Source organism: Sinohyriopsis cumingii, chromosome 4, assembly GCF_028554795.1.
Source record: "Sinohyriopsis cumingii isolate HCF-2022 chromosome 4, ASM2855479v2, whole genome shotgun sequence".
Taxonomy (NCBI): Eukaryota; Metazoa; Mollusca; class Bivalvia; order Unionida; family Unionidae; genus Sinohyriopsis; species Sinohyriopsis cumingii.
The window spans coordinates 11873519-11893295 of NC_142964.1; the positions used below are offsets into that span (position 1 = coordinate 11873519).

At 34.3% G+C, this 19777-nt stretch overlaps 2 protein-coding genes across 3 annotated transcripts in view; one reads left to right on the forward strand and one right to left on the reverse strand.

Moving 5' to 3' along the window:
- Positions 1-19777, forward strand: part of LOC149800631 (centrosomal protein of 120 kDa-like) — a 90842-nt gene that overhangs the window by 10635 nt on the left and 60430 nt on the right. For both annotated transcript variants that reach the window (XR_016420538.1, XM_089954627.1), the window contains exons 4-8: positions 5341-5495; positions 7099-7296; positions 8960-9079; positions 10549-10647; positions 15651-15897. Coding sequence is in view for 1 of the 2 variants with exons in the window: in XM_089954627.1 (XP_089810753.1) it covers positions 5341-5495; positions 7099-7296; positions 8960-9079; positions 10549-10647; positions 15651-15897 (819 nt within the window). In the remaining variant the exon portion in view is untranslated. The remainder of the gene's footprint in view (positions 1-5340; positions 5496-7098; positions 7297-8959; positions 9080-10548; positions 10648-15650; positions 15898-19777) is intronic.
- On the reverse strand, positions 37-4988 carry LOC149800633 (uncharacterized). The gene is made up of 7 exons (XM_089954628.1): positions 4641-4988; positions 2993-4009; positions 2428-2614; positions 1796-2038; positions 1245-1416; positions 695-846; positions 37-399 (listed from the first exon to the last, which is right to left on the reverse strand). Exons 1-7 carry the CDS (start codon positions 4971-4973, stop codon positions 209-211), a joined length of 2295 nt encoding a protein of 764 aa, XP_089810754.1. The 5' UTR covers positions 4974-4988; the 3' UTR covers positions 37-208.

Here is a 19777-nt window from a genome sequence, read left to right on the forward strand (position 1 = left end):
ACTTTATATATATATATATATATATATATATACCAAGTTCCTGTAAAATCTTGAAAGCTATTTAAAAGTATTAAAGAGAATTTATTCACCTTTTTTTCTGTCTTCAAATACACCCCCCTGACAAGACTGGATTACTATTATGGCTTCAAAGATTTAAATAGAAAATGTTACACCTATATGCAATCTCTTCCAATCGGGAATAAATAGTCTACATAGTTTTGAATGGAAATCTTGATTTGTGCTCCTCTACTAGAGACTCTTTATCTACTTCAGCATAGTTCTCAGTTAGATTTTCTGGGACATCTCCTAAATATTTCTGTGCCTCCTTGAAAGCCTGTTCATACTTGGGTAATGATGCCCTTCTTGTCATGACTGTTTCTTTCAACTCTTGGATATAATCTATAAAAGAATAATCATGACCAAGTCACTGCTTAAGTTTGTAATTACCAAATACAAATTTCACGACATTGATCAAAGGAGACAATTATGTTATATTTAACAATTTTAATTTACAAATGCAGAAATATTAAAACAAAGTTTATTTGTGCGCGTGTATGTGCTGGGGTGTGTGAATGTTGAATGCTGTGTTGGAACTATATTGTAGCGCATTGTGTGTTATGGCCCTCAAACAACATGATGCTGTTGCCATTACAATATGAAGTTAGTTTTTTTAAGATTTAATGAAATAACAAACCATATGTTGACTCTTCTTTGCATGGCTTGACAACTGCCACCTGTCCTTTTTTGGATTTGGGGTAACACACTTTCCATCTGAGTTGTCCAGCACTAGTCCTTGCCTGTTGCTTTGAACAGTTTTCATTATAGTGCAATGCAGCTATAAACAGTCTGAAAAATTATAAGGTGTTCAGTTTTAAGCAAGTGATAATAAATGCCCTCATTTTGAAATAAAATATGGTTGAAAATTCAAATTCAGTGTTAAGAAATACTAATAGCAATTCAATAATATAAACATATGATGTAGAATATGTATGTATGTTCTCATCTAATGCAAAAGGTAAAATATCAGACAAACTCATTTAAATTTTCTCAAAACCACTGCACACACCACATACACACCATATGTGGTGAAGCATCTAATATTTCCTTATTTTTAAAAGAAAAAGAGTTCACTGTTGTACTTTATTGTGTGTAATGGCATCAGTCCCCTTGCAGTAAATGAATGACAAGTATTTAATCTTATCACTGTTTCTACACATTCCTGTCCCAAATGGATGACACCTTACCTTGCTTGCATTGCAGGAAAGAAGAAATGGGTGCTTTTAGGTGCATAATGGGTCACAACACTGTGAAAGACTTCAAGTCCATATGTCTGGTGGCAGGGGGATAATTTTTCAATATCTCTTAAAAGATATGGACTTTCTACAATCTCCCTTAACTTCTTGTAAGCTCTTGACCCTGAAATATAAATGATCAGTGTGTTGGCAAATACAGATTTTTTTAATTCTTCAAAATTACTTTTGTACAGAGTCAAATTTGGTAATAAATTTGCTTGAAAATAAAGGATTGACAGGATTAAGCATGTTTCCCTCCCTAAAGAATGTAACATGGTTGATCATGATAAATGTTCTTGATACCCACCTGAATATGGCAGGGAGGGTGAAGAGGGTTTAGAAAATGCAAATTGGCACATTATGTGATTAATCATTTATGAAAAGGATTTCTGTGGCTATGATCCTCTTGTCAAGTTGCAGGGAAAAACAAACATATATAATAAAAACTGTATATTCATCATTGTATGCCAAGGAGAAGTTGTACTACATGTGAATTACTGTACCTTTTTTAATCCACTGACGAGCATCTAGTGGACCATGCTCACACTTTAGAAACTCCAAACTATGCCCTTCATGGATGTCTGAAACATGGTTAAGGATGGACAACCATTTTGCACGTTTCAGCGGGCCATTAGAACCAGAAGATGAGGCAACCCAATAAATGTGATTCACAATGGATTTAATCCAGGGTCTAATATCTCTGAATGTTTTCCTCTTTGCTGCCATCTCCAGTTTCTTTGAAACACCTATTAAATAGAATATGATAGAATTCTTGAGACTGTTGCATCTTAACTAACTACAATCCTACTCATTATCAAAAATATATAAGTGCAAAAGTTTTTAATTGCTGAAGAGGTTCTCTTTGCTGCTACATGCATGTACTAGCAAGTCATACTGTTTTCAAAATTGCACAGATAGAGCAGATGAGACATTAAAAAGAATTTAAAAAATAAAAATCAGTGGAAACGATCACGTGGGAAATTATTATGAATGCATTTTACACGGATCTACATACAGAAGCTACCAATTATTTATACAACTTTACAAATAAATTATTTTGAAACCCATATGTAAATAGCTAATATTGCTCCTTTTAAGAAATAGAAAATTTGTTTTAGTGTTTGATGGTGATTACCTTTTGCAAGATGCCATACATCAAAATAATGACTTTTGTCCTTGTGCTCTTCCTTCATGAACTTTTTAACCTGGACATGGCGATCAGTGACCAAGGTGTCCACAGTAAGCCCAAATTCCTCCAAGTTATGGAGACACCTCTTCAACCCTTCTAATTCCATGTGGAATGAATTTTTTACTTCATTAGACTGAAGAAAACAAAATCTGACTGTAAATATGTACTGGTGTTGTTGCATATTAAATCTTAGTTTCAAGTCAGTGACTGTCAATTTCAAATGCTATTATTTCAGACATGCAAATGAGAAATAGAAATGTGCATAGCTTCTGAACTTTCAGTTTCTGCGATAAAGTCATAAGTATGAAAATGTATCTGATCAGTGATCCAAGATTCTGATATATCAGAATGGGACCTTTATTAATACATGTAGTTGGCAGTGGCTGTCTTGAACTTCATTTTACAAATTTATACAGAAAAGCATGCAAGTTTAGATCCTATCCATTTGCTCTGGTTGTAATGAAAATGACCAAGTGTGCAATTTAAAGAACTGATGGTACAACTTTATTACCTGCACAAGCTTCAAGTCCAGAATAACATTGGTGTCCAGGTCAATGACAGTATAGCTGCAGTATTTTGCAGAGTGACCTGGACTGTCACATCTTCCATCCCCTCCTAGAATCAACATTGATCCCTGTGCTGCTGTGATGTTGTCTGCTTGGTGAAGATCCCACAGCCTGTAAACACTTGGGATCAAATAATTTGTCTGTAGATTGTCATATGTTCTATGACAAAAAATAGGACAGTTCAATGCATGGAACAAGCTGATGATCTGAGCAGCACTGTTACCTGATACTAAAATAGCATTTGAGAGTAACAAATTGCCCAATGGCATTTTTTGGCACATATTCTGACTGTGCCATGTGGAAGTGTGACCATGACTACATATGGAATTTACAGTTATCATAGTTCCAAGGACACTTTTGACTTGTACAATACAGACACTTTTACAATGCTGACATATTTTTAGAAGTTCAAAAAGCTTGGATTCAGAGACAAGGAAATACCTTTCATCTACTGGTTTAATGCTGCCTAATGGTTGTAGTACCTCATCAGGATCACTTTCCATGTCTTCTACATCACGTACTAAACTCTCAGGTACATAGTCAGGATCCTGATCGGTGTTTGAAGGCATACCTGAATCTCTGTTTCCAGGTTCATTTAAATCCAAGCAACTCTCTGGATCTTCAACTTCATTTTTATCCTTCCTCAAAATATGCAGTGGGGGCAGTTTTACTAGGCTGCACTGTATTCCAACATCTGATACACGTGCCACTGCTTGTGTGCCTTTTGACTTTACATCAGGTCTAACCTGCACGCGCCTATTTCTACTTTTTAATATCGATTTAAAATTTGTTTGACATTGTATATGAACACCTTTTTGTTTTTCTGGTGGAGGAGACCAGATCTGAGTTGCATATTTGAAAGTTGAATCTACTTCCGAGATATGCTCATGACTATCTGTGGAATCGTGTTTTAAAATGTGTTCAGCTTCCCCACTTTTGTCTGTTAACAATGTGTTCAAAACCTGAAAGTAGAAAAGTACAATGGTAAGAAGGTGCTCATATTTCATAATTTGGAATTTAATAAGCAATGTCATTTTAAAATAAGTACTTAAACACTGTGTGCTGTGGAAAAAATAATGATTAAGTGATGGTGTCAAAAGTTAAAATTAAAAATTCACCACCATGCAATAAATTCATTTAAGAAGCATTAGGTTCAATCATATTATATGTAAATGGCATTCATAACCACCACCCCCCAGCACACACACACACACACACATACACACACACACCACCTAGGGATAATATCTTGAAAATGTACATCCAACACTGAAACAGTAAGAGATAATATTGCATTCTGGACGAATAGACTAAAACCGAGGATGTGTAAAAGACATTGAGAACGGTTTTCATCGTTCGGAACTTGAGAATTCTTCAAACAAACAAAATATATAAAATATATATGCAAAGCATAACTCAGAAAGTAATCAATATAAACATTAAAAAGATTGCATCTTCTGATTCAGTTACAGTGTATTTTACATGTATGCTACAATACAGTTAGCGTATGGACCAATCTGATACTATATACATGTCTGGTACTAGTGTAGATAAATGTCTGTGAATGGATTGTTGCATTTTGTGGTCACTTACCTCAGTTTTCTGCCTTTTTTCGTAACCCACGCGTTTAACGCTTTTCCCAGGATTTAAAATATCCAAAGGTATGTCTGGAACAGCGCCAATTTTTAATCTTGGCCTAGCATTTGCGTATCCAAGAGAAGCCATTTTTTCAGGATCCCTCTCGTAACATTCCTTTGAGAAATGTAAGGAGCACAGAGTGCTGTATGGTGTTACTTTAAAATCAACTCGCTTGCAATAATGCATCCATGCTTTCTTTATTCCTTTATCTTTTGGAAAAGAAAAAAAATGAAGTCCACAGCTTTTTCTTAGTATGCTATTACACCCAAAAGCAACGCAGAACGGCATTGCTCTTTACATGAAATGAACCTAGCAACTGGCAATCTGGATGCTGGAGTCGCTACTATGACGTCACTTTACGAAAATAACCGAATAGGCGCGGAAATTATGCATACGAGGTCACGGAAACTCAGCGCCCTGAAAATATGCCAATATTTAAATACTGGCTGTATGGTCGCACATGATGCTTCAGAACAAGGTTTTACTCTACAGTGCATTTATTATAATTGTATATTTCCACTGATTTCTAGTCTCCTTTAAAGATCCTAGTTGTGGACAATATTCTACATATGTGTGTATGTCTTTATTTGTGTACTGCCTTTTTTCTAACTCCACATATTCTGTCATAAACCATTTTTTTTTCTTCTAATTGCAGTTATAGATGAGTTACCACCTACAGGAGCAGACTCGCGCCTACTACAACCTCTACTAAATGAAGAGGAGGGATACTATCAAATAGGACCACCTGCCCGGTGCAAAGATTATTTCATTCTCTCAGTAACAATTGCTAGTGCTGCTAATTTGGCACAGGTATGCATATGCTGACAGCAACAGATCCGTAAACATGCTCCAGAATGTTTGATCAGTGACAGTTTCTTCTAATGTTTAAAAGTCACTTTTAAATGAGAGACATAATCAGAAATTATATACATCAATACATTGTTTATTGTTTCTAAATCAGAGAAATATGGACTGATACAACCATGAGGCTAAATTATGTTTATTGCAAAAGCATAAAATAGATGATAAGCCAGATGTCACTTTCTACTAGACCAAAAAAAATGAAAAAAGTTCATAGATCATGTTATCTCTGGAAGAAGATTGAGGATAAAAGAATACTTAGTAAAAGTTTATGGTTTTAGTCATAAAGATTTACAGAAATTGTTTTTAAAAAATATTATCTAATTAAATGAATAAATGTACATAAATTACAATTACAAGCACTACTTATATTACTACTAATACTACTTGGAGTTTCAACTGCTACAAAGAGCATCATGAAATATTTTACAACAACTTAAAATTATTCAATTATTGTTCTGGTAATTGTACTGAATAAAACCATAATACATTGCAGAACAGATTTATCAAATCTTCCTGATGGTCTCTTCTCCTTTTTCTTCCTCTTTTGGGGAGCCTAGAATGTCTCAGTAATTAATATATTTTTTTGGCCCAACAAGCTTTGGATTGGGCATCATTTTACCCATGTCTTTTCATGACCAATTGTTTCCCCTCAGTGACACTTTAAGAACATTACAGGTTCAAACCAGATTTATTCATATTAAGAGGATCTAGCTCAAGTTTGATCTTTGCCTGTCTTGGCAAACATTTTACTGAGTTATGTCCCAGTTGGTCTTAAAGTTCTTTAGTTGTGTTAATCTGGCACAGGCATCTAAGTTGTTTGGAGTCCTATCTAAACATATAATAAAATTACCCTTTTGTTTGAATGTTCTGCTGCAGATTCTTTAACTTTGGCCCAGAAAAGAATGTTCTTATTGTAGTACAACAAATGATGAACTATCTGCAGTACTTACTCTCTTGCAGACAATCATTTTGTCACAGTAAAATCATGGACGGTTTTTAGTCGGCATTACTTTCATATATTTGCATAGCAGTTGCAGCTGTTAATAGAGATTCATATTTTCTGTTAGCAGCTTAAAGTACACAAAAAATATAAGTTTTTAAGAGGTTACTCAGCCAAGAAATTCTTTGCAAATGAATTAAAATAGAATACCATGATGCAGGAATGGTATTGGATCCAGGATCTATTTTAGAACTGAAATGTTAGGGAATGTGTAGCAGAAGTTAATACAGACATGTGTTAGAACTTGAAAATGTTATGTGCAATTTTCACACATTTTGTTGATATTTCAGTATGATTTTTGTAAGCAATTAGTATGAATCCTGCGCTTATGCATCCTAGGGTAGACCCTTTACTCTAGTACATCAAGAGTACAGTTGTGCACAAGTTCTTGACTTGACACACAATACCATGCTTACATGACAATAAATCTAAGCTGCATTCATTAGTCTTTATATCTCATCATATTTAATAAGACCGAATAAACTAAATTTTGACAGAATTTTTTTTTATTTGCTAAAATACAAAATTACTTTTGCATTTTTTCCCCAGCTGATACCAAGTTCACAAGCTCTGCCACCAGGGGTCAATGGGTATTTCTTTTACTATTCCCTACTCGGTAATGATGTCACAAATGAAGTCTTCCATGATTTGCTTGAACCACACTTTCCAGCTGAGAGAGCCTCTGTGAGAATACGGACAAGTGTGGAAGCATTGCGAATCTTCATGACAAACCAGCCAGGTCTGAAGGTGAGAAAAGCAAATGGTTTAGCGATTTTCCCAGAGTCTTTTCTGTTGTATTTTGTTTGAATTATGTTTATACAAAAAAGAAAACCTCTTTTCTGTTGAAAAAAGGCTCCCTGTGCCATCAATATGAAAATTATTGCTTGATCAAATTGACCTATCAGCAAGTGTCCATTAAGTTTTGCTTATGAGTTCTTAATGTGGACTGCTACCTATCAGGTTACCAGCTTCCTTTGCAGCATTGTATTATTGCCTATTGATCATTTGTTTGTGGGAGCACAAAAATTGTTAAAGTGAAACATCTCTGACATCTTGATAAATATTTCTCTGTAGCATGTACAGATTCACATCGTTATAAATAGCTGCCTTTTGTCATATTTTAACAAAATTTTCACTTTCTACCTAAAGGTGGTTAAGTGGGTAAATATTTAGCTTGAACTTTGAAAATGTTATTGCTAAAGAGTAAATAGAGGATGGTCATTAGGTCAACTTCTCCCATGTCAGAAACATAAATTTTCCAAACACAAAATAAGGTCTGTTTAAGCATATAGCCACCAAAACAAGAGACTGGATCAGAATGAGAAAAACAAAAACGGTATCCCCATTGAAGCAAAATTGGCAAAAGTAAATCAATGCAAAAAGGACCAGATTTAATTTTATGCATGTTATGTTTTAAACTTGTGGTCGTAAAGCATATAAGCATACAAGTATATGCATATGAAATGTAATCCATATGTACGTATATATGGTTTAAAAGCACATCAACATGGTTGTTCATTTTATTACCCAGGTTATTATTAATGGACATGTACCTGGGTACATGTTGGCATCTTTAATCATTGTATATGAAAAGTGTACAAACTTATTACAAAACATGCAATAGAGTTTATGTGCATAAACTAAGTTTCACCACAGAAGTATAGCAAAAACTGTCCTGAGAGACCACTCCGTCTGTCAACAAAACAAATTGTATTTTCAGAACAGGTGGTCACTAAGTAGAGGTCATCGGATTATTTTTATAAACTGAATGAAGACAGTTGATGGATGGGTATTCATCAGATTATTTTTATAAACTGAATGAAGACATGTGATGGATGGGTATTTGTAGACATGTCTCAGGATTGTTTCTCGATTATGTGATAATTCCTTTGTAATATCTTTTGAGCCATTCAGCAAATATTGTTTAAACAATTCCAACAAGTCTGTTCATAATTGATAGATGATCTTCCAGAACATTGCTCTTTCATGCTAGTCTTTATTGAATTAGATGTTTTAAAATTAGTAAATGGTACCAATAAAAGCACATAAAACATACAGATTACTGACCAATTGGTGCACTACTTACAGATTACTGACCAATTGGTGCACTACTTACAGAGCAATGTTATCGAACACTTAATTCGTTTTGTACTCATGAAGATCCCCAACTTGAGTTTACACTCAAACTCAAAATTGGAATATCTAGCAGTGAAAAAATCCGTGCCATTCTCAAAAAAGGTTTAATTTCACAAATAATTCAGATTTAGATTCCTATCAAATATGGGTGATTAATTTAAAGAATGACAGAAACCAGTGTTTGAGTATGAGTGTGCATTTTGCGATCTTTTTGTATAATAACTGTTATGGGGATACGGTGAAGTACATACTAAAGATCATGTCCTTAATGTAGATTCACTTGTGTTGTGGGGAGCAGAGTCTGGGAAGTGCAGAGGTTCCACTGAACACATTGCTGATAAAGAACAGCACAGAGATCTTCATGAAACCTGTATCTGTTGAGGGATCCTTTCAGGTACTGCTGAACTAGTTTCTTTAAACCTAGGTTGACTGACTATTGGTAATTTATTGCCTCTTCTTGTTAGAGATCAAAGCCTTGTATGCATTGCTGTCCAATCTACATCACATGTTGAAGGATAATGAAACAAACTATTTTGTCATGCCAGTTTTTGAAAAGCTTGTAAGATGTATTCTGTAATAATAATTGGCTTCAAAGTACAGGTACCTATAAACCACATTATAACATGATGGTTTTAACTGAAGTTGAAATGACACCATGATGTACATGGAATTAGTTTTAGAACATAATGGTTTTAACTGAAGTTGAAATGACATGCTTGGCAGAAAGAAAGGCTATAAATATCAGCTTAACTCTTATAAAAATAACTGCTTCAGAGAACAGATTGACCAGCTGCAGCTATCATTTTGTTTGAAAGAAAACCATTATTTTATTTATTGGCACTCCAAATCAATACATATTTACTGCCATTGTGACACATGGTCTGATAGCAAGAACCACAACAGTCAGAATTAATGATAGATCTAGGCATGTGAGACAGATTATAACTGAACATAAACTCCCTGCACTGCTAGCTGATGGATGAACCAAGCTAAGGCTTTAACAGGAACCCATCCAATCCTACCTCAAATAACTCTACACTTAAGAGAAGCTTTTTTTGTTGCCGATAATTGAGTGTTTATTGCTATATTTTGCTTATATATATTGCTGTATTAAGTGAATTGATCCAAATACTTTTTATTGCTCCATGTTGTTTATGATCCATTTGGCATACACAGAAATTGAACCGTGTTTTTTGAAGGTCACTGCTAATATATTACATACCCAGAAATATAACTGTGGATTAAGATCAGTGAAAACTTTATCCTTGCTTTGTATGTTTTGATAAGAAAGAACCCTTATCTTAATTTGAAAACTGTTGTTCACACTTCATTGAATCAATGTTTACTATGAAATTTTTCAGCATTACAAATATATTGAATTGTAGTGCAATGATTATGCAGGAAAGATATCGGGAGTCATGTTATGACCATCTTACATCTGAATTCATGTTATGGCAATGTTCCCCATTGTTACTACTAATCATGATTTCCTTTTAAATTGTTAGATTATTGCTTGTAATTCATTTTCTGTTTGTGTTTAGAAACCTAATATGTCAGTATAAGTTAATTTGACTTGCCTGTATGTAATCGAGATTTCTCCCAAGTTGATCTTGCTCCCATTTATTGTTATACTAACGAATAATTCTTAACTACTTCTATAAATTCCACACCTGCACATACTATTTTTGTCCAGTGATTATATAATTGTAAGATTTTTGTCACAGAACAACATTTTGTTTTAACTTACTTATTTCATTAGTCATATGAGGTTTGATATAATGAGTTTCAATGACTGTACACGGATGTAAGCTTCAAAAAGATACATTAGCATCTGAGATCCTGAATATTTTATTTTCCTTTCAGCTTATTCCACCTAATAAAACAAAACAGCAGATGCCCCCAGTACCAAGTGAGATGTCACCTACCATCAACGTGTCAGTTTTTCTTCGGAAAGAGGATACAGTAAGATAATTCATACAAACAAATTATAAATGCCCATTCTTAATCAGAGTGGAAGACCCAATTATTATTAGTCCTTCATGGAAAAATTAGGAAAGAATTTCTAGTGAATTAAATCAATCAAACTGCCTTCAGAATCATATCACTTGCAAGTCCATTTTAAATTGCCATGCAAGTGTAAGTGTGCCTGCACATTATGTAGATATCTTTCATCCTGTTGCAATGTAAATAAAAATCACATGAAACAAAACTCTGCATGGTACTGTATTTTGCTGTTAAAATTTCAAGTAATTGTTTGGAGAAATATAGAACCTCTGTTCTAGACTAAGTTATTTGACCAAAACTTTATTGAGGGTTGTCTTTTGCAGTAAGAACGACATCAATAGTTTTTGGGGTTCCAAGGTCAAAGGGCAGTGTCATAATAAGTAAAATAAGAACACAATGGTTTCTACAGTGTAGCTTCTCTAGGTATAACTGTGAAATAATTATTCCAGAATTTGCTGCCCTGTAAAGCATTGAGTGTGCAGACACGGTGCATTCCCAGGCAAATATTGTGGATTTTGTTACTTTTCTTTCTGAAGAAAACAAATAACATTATGAATAACATGGCTTTTAAAGTATTTGTATAAACAATTTATATACTGCTGGTATATCAAATTGTGATCCACCCATGGTGCAATAATACGCATATATATACATCCATGCAACTGTGTGCTGTTTATTCTTGGACTATAGATAGTGATGAATTTCCACTCGTTAATCATTAGTGACATATGAAAATGATGATAAAAGGTATTAATAATCCCCATTTTCTACATGAATTTAATATGGTACACAATTTCATCACAGTACTTTCTGTTTTCTTTTCCTCTCCCCTCTCATGCATAAGGGACAAAATACGCAGAAATTTGGAGTGAGAGAGAAAAAGAATTTTGGGCTGAAAATATGGTTCGTTGTAATGGTATGTGTAACTTTCCTTGGGATTTATCTATAGTGTTTATGTAATCAATGATACAAAGTTGCAATAGCCTGTCAACAATATACGGTAAATTTCTCGGTTACAGGGCACACGTACTGTAATGTATTTAATGCTTTATTGTTGTTTCTTAAACCTATTATAATGTTCTCAAAATGGTTTTATTATCGATTCAAAATGAAAATAACCAAAGGTTGCCTCTCTCTCTCTCTCTCTCCCCCATAGCAAGATACATTTGAAACTACATGAAAAGACGAGCATAGAGGAATTTTGCTTGTGTCATACAATGACGTCTCTGGCTTATGAATGTTGGTAAAAGTTAAGGCACACCATCCAGAGGGGTGGGAGAGAGAGAAACAATTTTATGGGCAGTAGTTATGTTAATTGAAGTAGAATAATGACTTAGATCAACTGTGAATATATTAAAATATTTTAATTACCTCTGACTTGTTGGTTCGTCATTTAGTTTAGTTCATATGCCACACTATTTCCATGATCCAGTACATGATTGTCTGAGCGTTCAGTGTTCTAGAAGCTAATTACGAATTTGTAGTGCTCTACTTTCTTAATTTAAACCATTTTTAATGTTTAAATCATAAGTGTCTTATATCTAACGTGAATAAAAATAGCAACTAAAAACTAGAAAACAATTTATCAATATGCAAAGGTGATTGCAAATAACCACAAAAGGCACATGACTACATTTTGTAGCGGACACACTGAGCAGGGATGTGAGTTCATTCACTCTGTCGATACACATTGCCTGTAGTCAGTCTTAACTCCGTTCAAAGAATAAATATTGTATTTTTATATGATATAAATAAAATATATGTATAGTATATATGCTGTATCAGTGATATACCACTTATTTTATAAATTTTTCTTTAAAAGTAGACTCAGCAGGCCTCGTTTCCTTTTAATGAAACATTTATACATCTCTTGGTATATCATTGATACAGCATGCAAACTATATATATATATATATATATATATATATATATATATATATATATATATATATATATATATGGTTTGAATGTGGAGACATACATTTTGTGCTTGATGCAACAACAAGGCAGCACAGATATATCAGGAATAACACAAATTATTCTCAGACTTGTAGCAAACTATATATTACAAACTGATTTCAAACAATTGCTGATCGTTTATACTATGCATTTGGAAAAAACATCCTGTGACTGATAAGTAATGATTCTTTGCTCCTTTTTCAAGGACCCATATCATATTGTCTGCACCATTAACTGACTCCGCTTGTTCAGTTCATTGTGCTTTTGATGTAAACTGTATAATTCATAGATCTAAAAAAAAATAATTCAAAATCTTGCAATAGAATGTTAGTATTCACATAGTGGGGGTGTTTATCAATTACATTTAGAATCCTAGTTCTTGAAAATTCAAGAGTTGTCAGTAAAAATCAAATTTGTTTTTATAATTAGAACAAAATATCATTAAACATCCAAATAATGAGGCGGCTAATGTGGGTATGTGAGAAAGCTCGCCAGTAGCTTCTCTTTGGTCAATGGTTCTTCCTGGGGTTTTCCCGGTTTCTTCCTCCACCATTAATACTGGCCGCCATGCATAGCCTATCGTGTGCTGAAATATGGCGTTAAACCCCACAACAACAACAACAAATAATGAGCCTAAATACTGATTGAAATCATCACTGAGAATGCAATTATTTTATATGTTGTATTTATCTCTTTACCCATCTTTCTTCCTGTGCCAGATTTATAAAAAAAAGTTATTGATTCAAATATTATGTAGGTATACCCATCTTCAGCTTAGAATTTATTTCAGATTTAAGATCTCATTTAGCCTGATTTCATTTTTCTTTTTCATGAACATAACTGACAGTCCAGTCTCATTAATCGGAGCTAAACTTTCTCTCTACACAATGTGGATAAACTTTTTGGTTATGGTTTCCCACTTATTATGTTTTATTAAGTTTTCATCTTATAAGTGAGCATAAAGTTCACAAGGTAGCCATATTCATACACAGATGAAATGTTTTGATTATAATAGTCGTGTATAAATTTTGATGTAGCTATTGTTTTCCTCTCATATTGTCATTTAAATTTAATTTTGCTATCATATTTTGTTTGTAACTGAAATTCAGAAAACATACACAGTATAATATACTTTGATCAAGTCTTGCATTTTGCTTTTGTTTCAAGGTCAACCTCTGAGTTGCACAGAAAGCTGTTGGCAAGGATTACCATGAAATGTAACATAATTTTTTTCTTGCATTGAGAAAGGTGAATAACTTCAAATTTGAGACATAGATGTTGTAGTCTTTAATCGTAGAAAAAAATTCAGCTTTAAGTATTAGATCTTACTTATAAAACTACTCTTGACAAGAAGGGAATAACCAGTAAAAAAAAATCGATAATAACTGCTTTTATAGGCTATACATGGCGGCCAGTATAAATGATGGAAGAAGAATCCGGGAAAACCCCGGAAAGAACCACCAACACACAAGAAGCTACTGGCAAGCTTTCCCACATACCCACATTGGCCGAATCTGAGACTCGAACCCATGCAGACAGGTGAGATGGCAATGATCCATAACAGTAAGCACTTTTGGCCACTCAGGACCCTCTCTTTCAGCTGTTGGTAGTGTCTTGGATGCATTGCTTTATTCAGGAAGCAATAGTGCAGTTGCTGGCCTATGCACAATTTTTTTCTATATGTCTGTCACTTCCATGGATCATTTGGAGTTTATGGGAGAGTGTCCCCCTTTATCTAGGCAGCTCAGCAGGTGTTAATCACCCGGCATGTCTGAGCATGGCCTGTAAATCAAGGTGCATGTGGTATTTGTTGGATCTTGACGATACATAACACCACCTTTTTATGCTATGTGCCTCAGCTCCAGCTGCCAACAAGCCAGTCCAGACATTGGGCTGGCTGTAAATATTTAATTACCAGATGTCCATCACTGCAACAAGCCAAACTGCTTACCAGCTGACAGTTCACATACCTCCATGGTATGTGGAACCAAAAGGGATCAGTTTGATGAACCCATCCATTTCATTGCACATTCTGCAGAGTTGGTTCCAGAGACAGTCCACCTGACCATCCAGCCAAAAGCCATGTATACCATCCAACCAGCAACTGAGCTGACAGTTCAGGCCATTGAACACCCTCTCTATTTATACATACTGGCAAGACAAGGAATGTCACTTGCCTGGCCACCGATGCAACCAGCAAGTCATGTATTCACTGCTTATCCATTGTAAAGATACATTGACATGCTTAGAGACCATGGCTATGCCTAATCCATGCCTTCAGAAATGTTATGTGCAGACACAGAGGTAATGTCTGATGAGGACACCCACCAAATTCATTGCAAGGATAACCTCAATAGCTAAGCATCATCACTCAAGCCACATAATTCCTAGGCTCCCATTGGATAGCCATTACTATTTGGCATGAGAATAAAGGAGATTCAGAGGAACACTGCTTTTCGAGTTCATTGTATCCTAAGTTCTAAGCCCTTTTTGTTTGGTATCATATCTTTGAAAATAGATCACATAAGGTCATAAAACAAGTTTGATTTTCACCATTTTTTTTAAAAATGAAGGAGATATGGCCCCAGTTTTGACATAGAGATTTACTTCTGAATTGGATACTGTTAGCAGGATATTTCACAATGTTTCATGTTAGAAATAGGAAGAGGGGTTTATGAAACAACATTGCACTGATGTGTGGTAAATATGCAGTTGTACTTACCCACAACTATTAACTGAGCAGATATGGACACAGACCTTTTTAATGTCATTTTTGTTTCCAGTTATTCAGCATTTGAGACTCATGGTTAGAAAGAAGCAGCTTTTTAGTACTTTCAAAGTTCTGAATAGAAAAGTTACGGCTTCCAGGACACCTGGTCCTAGAGTCTCAGTTGAAATTCAGGGGAGCAGAGGACATACATGTAAGACCCAGAATTGTAAGTGACCCAGAAGTAATGATTATTTTGCATGACCATTATGTATCTACTTCATGCTATTTCTAGGTTGTAAAGACACCAGTGAAGACAGCACCAGGTGATACTACACAAGAGCCGGTTGGATCCCCCATACAGAAGTTAAAACCAGAGACTCCTTCACCAAAAAGACAACCACAACCTGGTGGTTCACCCAAGAGAGAGGTACATTATGCAGGCGATAAAGAAAATGGCACAGAAGATTATGAAGATGATTTTGAGAATGAAAATACTCAAGAAAATGTTAGCAGCCTAGAGAAAGATGAGAAGAAAGAGAGTGAGTGTTAGAATTTATTGGATGAAGGATTTTATTATTATTCCTTAATGTCTCACTGCCATTGAAATGTAAAAATAAGATAATTTTTTTACATAGTGTACCAGTTTTCATTGAATTTTTAGTTACTAAAAAAACAAAAAAAAATTGAGCCCAACAAAAATCGATCCATGTTTTAGTCCTCATAAAAATGTAATAAAGTCCCCACTCAAAACTGCTTCTGGATCCCTGCAATGATCATGTTGTCCATCCCTTCATCAGCAGTTTATTGTTTCACAAGTGTGTGCATTATTTGATTATTTTCACCATATTTGTTGTGCAACACCATATTTATGAGACTTCAAAAGAGTGCAGTTTTCAGACATCAGTATCATCACTGAGAAGAGTTGTGATATGTTGCCTATCACTTTAACCTGGGTTTCGTTGCATTGCTTTACCATGGATAGTTTAATTTTAAGTAGATTTAACCTGCAGCTTTGTGCTTCCATTCTGAAGCACTTTTGCACAAGGTTTAAAGTTCAATGACAATTATTCACAGGATTTTCTCCATTGGTAATATCTTTTATAAAGTTGGGATTGTTAAATAATAATAAAGGTTTATTTGGGTTTGAGAATACATGTCTGGGCCTTACTTTTGATTTGCTTCTCATTGTACTTTGCCTGCTCTTAATAACCCTTTTCACTAAATAAACAGAGGTAAATTATGAAAACATTACTTTCTCAACATTGTAAGTTGTTGAGCAAACAACTTTGACCTATACCTTACTCTCTTTCATTGGTGTTGCAAAAACCTGGAGCAAACCCTATGCCTTAAATGATGTTGTTCCAGCTGACACGGTCTTGGGCTTTTTTTCTTCTAAAAATTGCAATACATACAGAAAAAATTGACATATGATTTTACTCTTTTTGCCTTTTTTTTATGGTATTTGTATTTTTTTATCAACATCTTAAACCTTGTATCTTTTGTCTCATGTAGGAGATTTACATTTGATTAGAGAGGTTTGTCTTCCTGGGAATTTTGATATGGGGTTTAACATTGCCTGGTACTTTATAACCAGGATTGTGCTGTTAGACCCTATACATGTACAAACAACCGACTAACTGGTTTCTGCAGCACAACTTTATTAAGGAAAGTCGGATTTCGCCAAATTTATGAGAACTTGAATGAATTAGACTTTAAACATTTCATAGAATCATCCTCCAAAGTTTGGTTTCCAACATGCACCCATTGCTAATAGCTATATTCTTTCAGGTCCACATAAATGAGGGAATGCACACTATTCCAGAAAGGAATGCTTTGACGGTTGGAAGGCACATTATATGGTTTTTTAAATTTTATTTGAAATGCCACATATTTGTAATAGAAAATAGACCAAAAACAACAACTCCCCACCAAATTGTACTTAATATTCTCCAGCAACCCATCCCTCTTTTTAAAGAAGTAGCCACTTTCACATGACATATAGCATATTGTCTTTAAATTCATAATTCAGAGATGGCTTTCTGCTGGCCACATCATTGTCAGAATGTTGTTCTGTTTCCACTTCACTGTTTCTTTATCTGTTTAGGGTTGTATTGTCATATGAAATATTGACGAGCTTTGCAGAAATACATTGGCAACAACTGGCTTCAGATTTTGTGCAAGAACAGCTGTATATTTTGTTGAATTTATCTTGCTATTTACAGGGACAATGTACTCACATGATTGTAAGTAATACAACTCCAAAACATAGACATTTGTCTGTTCACAAGGGATTCGATAAACATGTTCTCCACTATAACATCGGTTCCATATCTCATTATTTTGGTCCCAGATATATACCCTACTGTCTTTAATAAGCACTGTTTGAATTTCATTTGAGAATATTAACTTTCTCGAATAATCATCTACATTTGTATGTAATATAGAACAACACTAGGTTCTTCTATAAATTCAATTGTTTTTCAGTATCACAATTTTTCTTCTTTACTACCTTTCTTTTCTATCCAGGAAATTTGAAACATCTATTCACAGTTGCTTCAGATAATTTCAAAGGTATACTATCATTAAAAATATGTGTTATGTTCTTCCAAGAGTCCCTGTATGGAATCACTTTAACAAGGTCACCCACCTCATAGCTTATTTTGCTATTGACCTAGTTTTATACCTACTTTCCACAGTAATCCATTTTATTGCAAATATTTCCGCTATTCTCAGGCCACTAAAACCCTCTCTAGATATTTGAACTATAATGTATGTTTTCCTCTTTGTTCAGTTCCTTTTCCTTTAACTATTTTCATCTGCGGACATTATCTGTCTTTTAGATGCAATAGATGCATTTTATGATCTTATTGCTATAAATAGAAAATGTTACCAAGGTGATTCGATACAAATAGGCCAGCCTGGAAAATTTCAATCTTATATGGTTATTTCAACTTAAATCTGAACCATTTTACCATTTTTATATATAACTGTTATCTACAGAAAGGTTTTACAGTAAAATTTGATCTTTATGGCTTATAGTTTCTAATAATGGGTATACCTTGAAGGTGGTGCTATGAATACCAGCTCAAAATCTCCAGCATTTGTCATAGTTATCAAAGCATGCTTTTATGCAAATGATGCAGAGGTATGCAAGTGTTTTTGTGTGTTAATTGGATTGAGGAATCAAAATGGGCTTTCAGTGAAATATTGTAGAAACATCCAAAGTTCTTATGCAGGGTAAAGGGCTAATAGTATTATAGCATCAAGGACTAGTACAATCCTAAACTAGTCAGCTTGTCAGGAATTACGTTTTTCTTAAAGTTGCAGCAAAATCTAGGCATTGCCCTCAAAACATTTGTAGGATTTTCACTTGACCCAGGCTACTGATGGTAATGCCCTGTATTTCTGATCATATTTTTATTAGATCTCTTATTTAAGCGTGACTCGTCAAGATCTTGGATGACTTCCGTTATGATTGAGATACATGCATAACAATGAGGTCATCTCGCATCTAATTGGTTGAGCAAGTGAACACTACAGAAACGACATTTTTAAACAGACTTTTATCGTACTTGCCATGTTAGCCTATATCATCAGGATCTCAAATTAGTTCAGTTATGAGTGACATCCATGCATAATAATGAGGTGGTCTTGCATCAGATTGACTGAGCTTGTACAGAAGGTGGAGCCCATATTTCTGATGAATTCTTGATGACATAAACTGGCATGCTTCCTATATTAGCTAAGAATCAACAAGCGCCTCAATAAGTTTATTTTGTGAGCAGTACCCATATTTATTAATGAGGTAATATTATAACCGATGGGTTGAACCTGCTACAGGTCGAGAGACATTAACATTTTAGAGAATTTATTTCAGATCAGATTTGTATTTGAGTTGATTTGGTTTTTTTTGTTTACTGCACTTATGCAATGTCAAGAGATTCAATTCTTGTAATTTTATAATGAAACCATGCACATAGTAGTACAGTGCAAGCAATTACATTTATTAGAAAGCAAGGGAAGTATAGATTACTTCCCTTTCTTTCTAATAAATGTGATAAGGACTATTGAGAAACTAGTTTTAGTATGCAAGATGCATTCATTTCAATAGAACAAGCAATAAATGTCTGAGGTTATAATGAAACTGTAAGTAAATAGAAAGTAATAATATAGCAGGTAACACTCCAAGTTGATAATAATTTGATAGTATAATTATGTTTTAAAAGACTAGTGTGTTAAATATCAATGAATTATTTTGATCTTATGGATAAAGAGGCTTTTATTAGGGAAGGAATCCACTCTCACAGCACATATTAACTCACCTTGTACCAACTAAATGTGTATGCTTTCAGGGTAGAGCTATGACCAGTTCCTGAGTTATGAATTTGAGCCAAGTTTCAAAGAGGGGCAGGGATATGT